This window comes from Herpailurus yagouaroundi, unplaced genomic scaffold (assembly GCF_014898765.1).
Source record: "Herpailurus yagouaroundi ecotype Mexico unplaced genomic scaffold, PumYag 159, whole genome shotgun sequence".
Lineage (NCBI taxonomy): Eukaryota > Metazoa > Chordata > Mammalia > Carnivora > Felidae > Herpailurus > Herpailurus yagouaroundi.
In genome coordinates this window covers 54916971-54926069 of record NW_024412400.1, presented here as the reverse complement: position 1 = coordinate 54926069, position 9099 = coordinate 54916971, and the positions used below count along the sequence as shown (strand labels likewise).

The following is a 9099-nucleotide window of genomic DNA, read 5'->3' as shown; positions in this document are numbered from 1 at the left end:
GTGAACCACAAGATTAAAACCTGAGGTGAAGTTGGACACTTAACCAACTGAGCTACCCAGGCACCCCTGATTCTGACATTTTAGAAAGCCATTTGCCAGTATGTATTGAGGCATAAAACTATCCATCCTTGAAATATTGTTGTGGGGAAAAAAATCCTAAACCCAGCACCTAATGCAGCATCTGGTACTTATTAGGTATTCAGGCAATATTTGCTGAATGAAAGAATAAATATAGGGAAGGGTATCAGTAGACACATGGAAGTGTTTGTTGCTGAATTAGTTACATGTGAAATTGGCTGCAACCTAAAAAAACAATAGTAGAGAAATGATTAAACAATAGTATATCTACTTCACTGAAAGTGATGTAACAGTGGGGCACCTGGGTGGCTCAGTCGGTTAAGCATCTGACTTTGGCTCAGGTCACAATCTCACAGTTCATGGGTTTGAGCCCTGCGTTGGGCTTTGTGGTGGCAGCTCAGAGCCTCGAGCCTGCTTCAGATTCTGTGTCTCCACCTCTCTCTGCCCCTCCCATACTCATGCTCTGTCTCTCTCTGTCTCTCAATAATAAATAAACATTAAAAAAAAATTTTTTTAAAGTGATGGTTCTGAAAAATATATAATAATATATAATAATAATAATATGATAAAGATATATATAACATGTTAATGTGATGAGGAATAAAAAAGCAAATTACCAAATTATCAAAAAAGATGTATTGAATATATGCACACACTGAAGAAAAAGAAAGACTGTAAGGAAATGCTAATAAGGAGTTGTATTTTCCTATTTTCCAAACTTTCTATTTCTGATGAAAAACTAAAATTTCTTAAATAACCATTCTCTGCTCCATAGCTGTTCTTAGACTCTGAGTAGAGTGATGGAAGATCGTTTGAGAATGAGAAGTAGGCCATGGCTAAGAGAGAATTAAACTTTTGCACAGAGGTACAGGGTGGAATTCTCACCAAACAACGGACAGTAGGAGCTTGATTGTATACAAAAGACCACTGTAAATGCTTTCCATGATTTTAGGTGGCTGGATGACTTTGAGTCTCAGATCTCTTCTCTGTAAATGGGGATAATGATGGTACTACCCCATAAAGTTAATGTAAAGATTAAACGTGGAAATACACATGATATGCTTAGAACAGAAGCTGGCCTACTGTGAGTGCTCAACACATGTTAGCTGTTTTGTTTTTTGGTTTCTGAGTTTTTTTCTTAAATGATGAAAACTTGGTTACAATAACCCTCATGTGTTTGTACATTGCAATATTTCTGGTATTTAAAAGGATTTCTTATTACTTTAGATCAGTGCATTTGAAATGACAGTTTTAGAGCCATGCATTATCCACTCATGTCATATATAGGCTATGATGATTATATAGCTCTTTTGAAAATAATGTTTTTTCCTTGAATATAAAAATGACACACACTTACTTGGCAAAATTTGGAAAATAATGAGAGTTATAAGGAATTCTAGCTATCTAGAATGCAACCACCCAAACATTTTGATGCCTGTTATATTTTCTATCTAAGTTTATTTATGAGTATTGATATATGGGTTTTATTTTTACAAATTAGGGTCAGTGTATTCTTACACAAGATTAAAATTTAAGATTAGTGTAAAATGTATCTTTTATTTTAAAAAGAGCAGAAAAGTCACTTTAGATAATAAAGCTTATCCCATGGTAAATAATGGCTGGTAGTTTGTTACTACAATCTCTTATGATCCCCTTTAATAAGCAACTACAGTAGATACATTGAACTTGAGTGGAAAAATACTCTCAAAATGCTTTGAAGTGATAGAAAATCCAACCTGATTTAGAAATACAGTAGCACCTTCATATAACTTGAGGGATGTAGGAGAATCAGTTTATTGTACTAAGGCTTTCTTCTTTAACATAATAATGAGTATGGACTACCTTTTTATATAGCTTTTACTTTTGAGGTATGCAGATTTTCTGTTAATTAAAAAATTAAGTCAGAAAGGTAAAGAAGTCAAATCTTAAAATTGAACACAAGTAGCAAAAATCAGCTGACAGTCGGAACACATGCACCCCAATGTTTATAGCACCACTATCAACGATAGCCAAAGTATGGAAAGAGCCCAAATGTCCATCAACAGATGAATGCATAAAGAAGATGTGGTATATATACACAATGGAGTATTATTCAGCACAAAAAGAATAAAATCTTGCCATTTGCAACTATGTGGATGGAACTGGAGGGTATTATGCTAAGTAAAATAAGTCAGTCAGAGAAAGACAAGTATCATATAACTTCACTCATATGATGAATTTAAGATAAAAAACAGATGAATATAAGGGAAGCAAAAAGAATATAAGAACAGGGAGGGGGGCAAAACATAAGAGACTCTTAAATATGGAAAACAAACAGAGTTGCTGGAGGGGCTGTGGCGGGGGGATGGACTAAATGGGTAAGGGGCATTAAAGAAGACACTTGTTGGGATGAGCATGGGGTGTTATACATAGGGGATGAATCACTGGAATCTACTCCTGAAAATGTTACTGCACTATATGCTAACTAACTTGGATATAAATTAAAAATAAGTTAATTAATTAATTAATTAATTTTTAAAAATATTTTAAAACTCAGCCTAAAATCAACAAGATATTTACCATATGACTGCACAAATAATCAATTCAAATAACTTTTGAACATAACACTCTCAATTAGGACAGAAAGAAGTAAAAGGAAGTCTTGAACTTTCCTGAGTGGGTTTATTAGACACAGTGATCCTGAAAATATTTTGTGTTGTAGCATAGAACAAATGAGTAAATATATTGGTGCATTTTGAACCAGAGTTTTTTTTGTAGGATAAGAGATACAAACAGGAATGAGGAAGATAAGGAAAAATCCTATGGTATGCATTCAATTTGGAGGTATCAGTGTTCTTTTAAAATATATATATTTCCTTTTTCTACTGAATGGGCTTATAAACAGTGATACCCAGTAACAATAAGCACAGCTAACTTCATTATTCAATTTCTAAATACCATTACCCAGTGAAAAGAACCAGGGCACCTGAGAAATGGTTAATTCCAGGTCTGAGGCAGCTAAGTAGAGGAAGTACAAGGTGACTCAGTGCTCTTCCAAACAAGGAAGTGCTCAAAGGCTATAGGGACATATCAACAGAACAGAGTGGCTAGCTTGCTGGGGCTTCTTCTGGGAAAATTTGAGCATCAAAAAGAATAATAAACAGAAGTGATTTATAACAGTGTAAATAATAACACAAATTCCAGGAACTTCCTCCACCCTACCCCCTGCCCTGGATAGTCTGATTAATAGGTCTAGGTGGGGTTTGAGAGTTTACATTTCTAGGCAACTTGCAGGTGCTGCTGAGGGTGCTGATCCAGGGACCTTAGTCTGAGTAGCACTGGATTATAAAACTTTGAATTTAAAAAGTATCTATGAGGGGTGCCTGGGTGGCACAGTCGGTTAAGCGTCCGACTTCAGCCAGGTCACGATCTCGCGGTCTGTGAGTTCGAGCCCCGCGTCAGGCTCTGGGCTGATGGCTCAGAGCCTGGAGCCTGTTTCCGATTCTGTGCCTCCCTTTCTCTCTGCCCCTCCCCCGTTCATGCTCTGTCTCTCTCTGTCCCAAAAATAAATAAACGTTGAAAAAAAAAATTTAAAAAAAAAAATTAAAAGTATCTATGAAGAGAGCGAGCGAGAGTGAGTGTGATTGATTGGTTAGGGAGGAGTATAAAAGAAAAAGGTTTTCTTTACAGAAGAATGCCAGCTAATAAATATACAAGGAAAGACAGATTTAGAAAATCACCATTTTGCACTTCCCAGTTTAATAACTGAGTCAGGAAGGGATCGTCAGTGGATGTTAAAAGCATTAAGAGAAAGGCTTTGGGGAATAGAATATTCACACAGTCTCAAAATAAACTTCTCATATCAAATTACTTATTAAGAACAGAGGGGAAAGTTATATTTTCACCACTCCCCTGAGATCTTCCTGAAATCAGAAGATCCTTTTGCCAGTCCTTTAGCATGCTTCTTATATCTCTGTTATTGCACTTAATTTATTCTGCCTGGCTTGTTTTTTAAAGAACCTTCTTAATATAAAAGTATTATATGTTGGCTTGCATTTATTTTTGCCCCAGCTTTATTGAAGTATAATTGATAAATAAAATTTATATGTTATATATATAATATGTTATACGTTATGTTATATATTATGTTATAATACATTGTTATATGTTATATATAATATATAATATGTTATCTATATAATAATATCTTAAAGTGCACAGTGATGATTTGATATATATGTGTGTATATATATATATACATATATATACACATTATAAAAGGATTCCCACAATTGAGTTAACACATCCACCATCACCTTACATAGTTACTTTTTTTTAATAAAGTTTATTTATTTTGAGAGAGAGAGTGCATGCACACACAGGCGCACAAGTGGGGGAGGGGCAGAGAGAGACTAAGAGAGAGAATCCCAAGAAGGCTCCATGCTGTCAACCCAGACCCTGACTTGGGACTCAGTCTCATGAACCGTGAGATCATGACCTGAGCTGACATCAAGAGTTGGACACTTAACCAGCTGGGCCACCCAGGTGCCCTATAGTTACTTTCTTTTTTTAAATGAGAATGCTTAAAATTTACTCTCTTAGCCAATTTCAAGTGTGCAATACGGTATTATTAACTATAGTCACCATGCTGTACATTAGATTCTCAGAACATATTTATCTTATAATTGAAAGTTTGTACCCCATTACCAACCTCCCCCCATATCCCCTTTCCCCCACCCCCAATCTCTGGCAACCACCAATCTACTTCCTGTTTCTATGTTTGGCTTTTTTAGATTCCACATTTAAGTGAAATAATGTAGCATTTGTCTTTCTCTGTCTGACTTATTTCACTTGACATGATGCCCTCCGGTTTCATCCATGTTGTCACAGATGTCAGGATTTCCTGTTTTTATGGCGTAAAAGATTTCATTGTGTATACATACCACATTTTCTTTATGCATTCATCCATTGATGGATGCTTAGGTTGTTTCCATGTTTTGACCATTGTGAATAATGTTGCAATTAAACATGGAAGTGCAGATATCTCTTCAAGGTAGTGATTTCATTTCCGTTAGATATATGCCCAGTAGTAGGATTGCTGGATCATATGGTAGTTTTAACCTAGCCTGGATTTATTTTTTTAAGATTTTATTTATTTATTTTTTTAAGTAGTCTCTGTACCCATCATAGGGTTCAAACTTACAACCCAGAGATCAAGAGTCACATGCTGCAGGGACTGAGCCAGCCAGGTGCCCTTAGCTTGGATCTGTTCTTAATTGTGCACTGTAAGTTCATTGAAGACAGACACCATATGTTATTTATAAAACAATATGACAAGTAACACTACTGGCATTGAAGTTAAACAGATGAGTTTGAATCTTGGCTCTGCCACTCCTCAGTTAAAATACCGAGTAGTTTTTTTTGTGGTTGTTACTGTTGTTACCGTGTTTAGTCTCAGTAATGTCGCCTGTGAAATTGACATAATAATGCTGACTTCTCTTCAGGCAGTTGTGAACATTAAATGAGGAAATGTATGAAAGTAATTACACAATACCTGGCACAGACAAGTATTTAACCAACAGTAACTATTATCATGTGTATGTCTGCTTTATTATTTGAATCCCTACCTTGCAGCACTCCAGTCTTTGCTATAAAGATCATGGCTAAGGTGAAAAGGAAACCATGAGAGTAATTTAGGGTCTAGCACCCTTGGTTTACTGGCCTTTATATTTTCCTCTGTGACCTTAATATTTGAAACACCAGGGACTGCTGTTGGGGATTGAGGCTTTCTTCTAGCCCAAATGAACTTTTTAGAGGTGGGGCAGGAAGAAAAGTGTCATCTCTTAGGACCAGGACTTCCCTGGATGTTCTGAACCTCTCAGGGGAATTCCAATTCAATCTCTAGTTCCTTCTCCCCTCCCCCACAGTGGCGCTGCAGGGTGTCCCAGTGATGGGAACTTCCACTGACTAACCTCCACCTTCATGGGTCCCCAGGAGTTGGGGACCTTCTTAAACACTGCCTCCTACATGAAGCACTTCCTGTTTTCCCAGGTCAGAAAGAGTCTCTCCTGTTATAGTACTTATTGACCTATTCTAGCTACTAGCTTTATGTTGTTTCCTCTTGTGTATTGCAAGGTCTCTGAGATTAAAGTCTGGCTCTGTTTCCTATTTGATCAGTACAGTGAGCTGTACACATACTCCCAAGTAATAACTGTTACACTGAATTGTACCGAAGCCAGTTTTGGGGCTATAGGCTCGAGCTGAGCGATAAACCCAGGCCTTGTCCTAAACTCTAAGGTGCTAGCTTCCCTGATCCCCAGAGCTTTAAGATATAAACTTCTCCCTGTGCTAGTGGCAATTACCAGCCTGGAGTTCATTGTTTAACTCACTGTAGGAAGATCCTGGCAATAGATTTCAAGAGGTTGGTAGGAATTCAGGAAAACAAAACAAAACAAAACTTTATTTAGGGCATAGAGATTTACAAAATGTTAACATCAAACTTTTTCCTCTCCATCATTTAAAGTTCATTTTTTTACTCGCTATTCCATAGGAGCATGGTGGAAATTCAAGACTGTAACAACTGGAAACCATCTGAAAGAATTCTGAATCTATCAGCATTTTACTTAAACTTTGTTCTAGTAGTCATATAAAAATAATAAAACAATAATTTATTTGGTCCCAAACATGATTATTATGATTCATCCAACATGCACAAAATTATAAAATTTTCATTCTCAATTTATCATTAACCACAAAGTTTACTAACGTGCCTGGCCAAAAATAATATTTGCTAAGTTGGTTAGCTGAATTTAGGTGAAATAACATATCTTAGGAAAAGTTTGCTAACTCAGCAACTTGCTTTTCTCACTTGGCATTGAAAAAGAAAATTACCCTCTCAACTTCACCACTAACTCTTTCGTTGTTTGGACCTCAGTTCTGCTTGAAGAATGCCAAGGTGTCTCCTCTTGATTTCATGTGGCTTTTCACAAATCCGGTCAGTTTCCTGAACCCCTCCATCAGCCCGTCCCCACTGATGGCACAGCAGGGCTGCACATACCAGTTCCTGTCACTGCACAGCTTCTTCACTCTGAACATTCTAGTGATGTCCTCAGCAGACAGAGCTCCAGGCACATCTTGTTTGTTGGCTAATAGGACAATAGGCACATTTTTAATGTGCTCATTCTTCAAAATGTGCTTCAGCTCTCTCCTGGAGTCTTCCAGCCGCTGTTTGTCTGTACTATCCACAACATACATAAGCCCATCGGTGTTCTCACAGTAGTGCTCCCACACGGTTCTCATTTTCTCCTGTCCTCCAATATCCCAGACCGTGAGCGAAAGACTCTTTTCCAACTCGATCGTCTCCACGTTGAAACCTATTGTTGGGATGGTCGTGATATCCTTAGCAAGCTTCAATTTGTAAAGGAGGGTAGACTTCCCAGCTGAGTCAAGTCCCAGAAGAAGAATCTGGGCTTGCTTGGTTTGTGGGCTTTTAGAACTCAGTAGACCCATCTTAGAGTTTTTTTCTCTCTTCAAAGACCTTTTTCTTGTGGCCAAGGACAGTATTTATTCTTCAGGTCTCGCAAGAAAATAATAGGAGGAAAGAAGATAGCAAATGCTTCATGTTATATTTTAAGACTGGGAATTTGTGTGCATTTATGTTGCAGCTTATCAACTTGACTATAGGCAAACAGAGTTTATTTGCAGTCCCAGCCAATCCTGAGGAATCTGGTGTGAGTAAGCAGCCAATGTTCTAGTCGCTTAAAGGAGACATTCTTTGGGAGTGAGTAGGACATAGGAGGGGGTAGCATGGTGTGATGCCACAGCTTGTTCTCTTCCAGATGTGGGAAGTTTAGAGGTCACCAAATGTTTATGGGAACATGGTTCAGTAGTAGAATAAAAACTTCCCAAGTGGTTTACAAGTGGTTTATAGAACTTCTCTAGTTACTTGAACATTTATCTTATCCTGGTTGTAAATGAGTAACCAGACTTCTGAAGTCATGAAGAAAGAGTTTATCTCATACTGCCCTAAGAATCTTTAGTACTTTCCCCTTGTCCAGATTACTCAGTAGGATACTTTAACCCACCCAAGATTATCTGAACCTTACTCCCATAATATACAGAAACACTTCTTTAATTGTCTAAAAAATTTACACTATTCACAAGACCAGATTTAGAGGGATGGGAGGGGGAGTTTGTAACACAAACACTTTTGAAATTAAGCAGTCTGATTAAAGGTGGTAAATTGAATACATGTATTTATCTCCTTTCCTCAAGATTTCACCAAAATTATGGTGAAGGAATGAAAAGAACATATAAGCCCATAACAAGGGCAGGAGAGTCCATCAGAGGGCAAGAAATTTCAACAAAATCCTGCAAGGTGGAATATAGATGGAAGATGAGTGAAGTTAACAAACAAAATTCAACTGAGTAAATTTAAGGCTCTGATTGGCTTTATGAAGTGATTCATGAATTGGGCAGCAGCCGCTCTACTAAGTAAAGGGGAGTTTCAAGGAGTTGTACGAAATGGAAGCTTTCTATGAAAAGGAGGATGGGGCAGAGGATGGGCAAAATGGGTTGAAGGGAGTAGGAGATACAGGCTTCCAGTTATCGAATGAAGATGTCACAGGAATAAAAGACACAGCATAAGGAATACAGTCAATGATGTTATAATAGCACTGTATGGTGACAGATGGTAGCCACACTTGTGAGCATAGCATAACATATAGAGAAGTTGAATCACTATGTTGTACACCTGAAACTAATGTAACGTTGTGTATTAAATATATTTCTATTTAAAAAAATAAATTAAAAAAAGAAAGGAAGACAGGGTGAGAAAGTTATTAGCAAAAGAAAAGAAAGGATTGTTTCAGGCAGTCATCTTCACTTAGGGAGAAGGGCAGGGGACCTTTGTATGTTTATTAAAAAAAAATTTTTTTTTAGTTAACATATAGTGTCATAATGATTTCTGTATTCTTATGGTTTGCCTCCCTCTGTTTTTATCTTTTTTTTTTTTTTTTGCTTCCTTGCCCCTATGTTCATCTG

The 9099-nt window shown here is 37.1% G+C and overlaps 1 protein-coding gene across 1 annotated transcript; it reads right to left on the bottom strand.

Annotated features, from left to right (window-relative positions):
- Positions 1–6489: 6489 nt before the first annotated feature.
- ARL14 (ARF like GTPase 14) lies at positions 6490–8082 on the bottom strand. The gene has a single exon (XM_040479538.1). It carries the CDS (start codon positions 7564–7566, stop codon positions 6988–6990), a length of 579 nt encoding a protein of 192 aa, XP_040335472.1. The 5' UTR covers positions 7567–8082; the 3' UTR covers positions 6490–6987.
- Between the last annotated feature and the right edge of the window lie 1017 nt (positions 8083–9099).